The sequence below is a fragment of the Wickerhamomyces anomalus genome, assembly GCF_001661255.1.
Source record: "Wickerhamomyces anomalus NRRL Y-366-8 unplaced genomic scaffold WICANscaffold_9, whole genome shotgun sequence".
Taxonomy (NCBI): Eukaryota; Fungi; Ascomycota; class Saccharomycetes; order Phaffomycetales; family Wickerhamomycetaceae; genus Hansenula; species Hansenula anomala.
In genome coordinates, this window is record NW_017567118.1 from 36,232 (window position 1) to 38,212 (window position 1,981).

Below are 1,981 nucleotides of genomic sequence, written 5' to 3' on the forward strand. Positions count from 1 at the left end.
ATGAACCAGATGAAGCACTAGACGATTCAGGACTTGAAGCAATTGATGAGTAGTCAGATGAGCTAGATAAATCTAGAGAAGCTGTAGTTTCACCAGGCTTAACAGTGGTAATTTTGGAGTAATCTGATGAAAGACTAGGCCATTCGGAACTTGAAGCAATAGATGAGTAGTCAAATGAACCAGATGAAGCACTATACCATTCGGAGCTTGAAGCAATTGATGAATAGTCAGACGAACTAACTGGAGCTGATGAACCAGATGAAGCACTAGACCATTCTGAACTTGAAGCAACTGATGAATAGTCTGATGAACTAACTGGAGCTGATGAACCAGATGAAGCACTAGACCACTCTGAACTAGAACCAATAGATGAATGGTCAAATGAGCTAGATAAATCTAAAGAAGCTGTAGTTTCACCAGGCTTAACAGTGGTAATTTTGGAGTAATCTGATGAAAAACTAGACCATTCGGAACTTGGAGAAACTGATAAGTAGTCTGATGAACCAGATGAAGCACTAGACCATTCTGAACTTGAAGCAACTGATGAATAGTCTGATGAACTAACTAGAGCTGATGAACCAGATGAGACACTAGACCATTCGGAACTTGAAGCAATAGATGAGTAGCCAAATGAAGCAGATGAAGCACTAGACCATTCTGAGCTTGAAGCAATTGATGAATAGTCAGATGAACTAACTGGAGCTGAGGAACTAGATGAAGCACTAGACCATTCGGAGCTTGAAGCAATTGATGAATAGTCAGATGAACTAACTGGAGCTGAGGAACCAGATGAAGCACTAGACAATTCTGAGCTAGAACCAATAGATGAGTAGTCCGATGAGCTAACTGGGGCTGATGAACCAGACGAAGCACTAGACCATTCGGAGCTTGAAGCAACTGATGAGTAGTCATATGAACTAACTGGAGCTGATGAACCAGATGAGACACTAGACCACTCTGAACTAGAACCAATAGATGAATAGTCAGATGAGCTAGATAAATCTAGAGAAGCTGTAGTTTCACCAGGCTTAACAGTGGTAATTTTGGAGTAATCTGATGAAAAACTAGACCATTCGGAACTTGGAGAAACTGATAAGTAGTCTGATGAACCAGATGAAGCACTAGACCATTCTGAACTTGAAGCAACTGATGAATAGTCTGATGAACTAACTGGAGCTGATGAACCAGATAAAACACTAGACCATTCGGAACTTGAAGCAATAGATGAGTAGCTAAATGAAGCAGATGAAGCACTAGACCATTCTGAGCTTGAAGCAATTGATGAATAGTCAGATGAACTAACTGAAGCTGAGGAACTAGATGAAGCACTATACCATTCTGAGCTAGAACCAATTGATGAGTAGTCCGATGAGCTAGCTGGAGCTGATGAACCAGATGAAGCACTAGACCATTCTGAGCTAGAACCAATTGATGAGTAGTCCGATGAGCTAACTGGAGCTGATGAACCAGATGAAGCACCAGACCATTCTGAGCTTGGAGCAATAGATGAGTAGTCTGATGAACCAGATGAAGCACTAGACCATTCTGAACTTGAAGCAACTGATGAATAGTCTGATGAACTAACTGGAGCTGATGAACCAGATGAGACACTAGACCACTCTGAACTAGAACCAATAGATGAATAGTCTGATGAGCTAGATAAATCTAGAGAAGCTGTAGTTTCACCAGGCTTAACAGTGGTAACTTTGGAGTAGTCTGATGAAGCACTAGACCATTCGGAACTTGAAGCAATAGATGAGTAGTCAGATGAACCAGATGAAGCACTATACCATTCGGAGCTTGAAGCAATTGATGAATAGTCATACGAACTAACTGGAGCTGATGAACCAGATGAAGCACTAGACCATTCTGAACTTGAAGCAATTGATGAATAGTCAGATGAGCTAACTGGAGCTGATGAACCAGATGAAGCACTAGACGATTCAGGACTTGAAGCAATTGATGAGTAGTCAGATGAGCT

General features: G+C 41.3%; 1 protein-coding gene across 1 annotated transcript; it reads right to left on the reverse strand.

Annotated features, from left to right (window-relative positions):
- Positions 1–6: 6 nt before the first annotated feature.
- WICANDRAFT_65827 (uncharacterized protein) lies at positions 7–1,948 on the reverse strand (the record flags this gene model as incomplete). Its single annotated transcript, XM_019183993.1, has 1 exon — positions 7–1,948. A coding segment is annotated over one exon (1,942 nt), but the record flags the coding sequence as incomplete, so codon positions are not given.
- Positions 1,949–1,981: the final 33 nt, after the last annotated feature.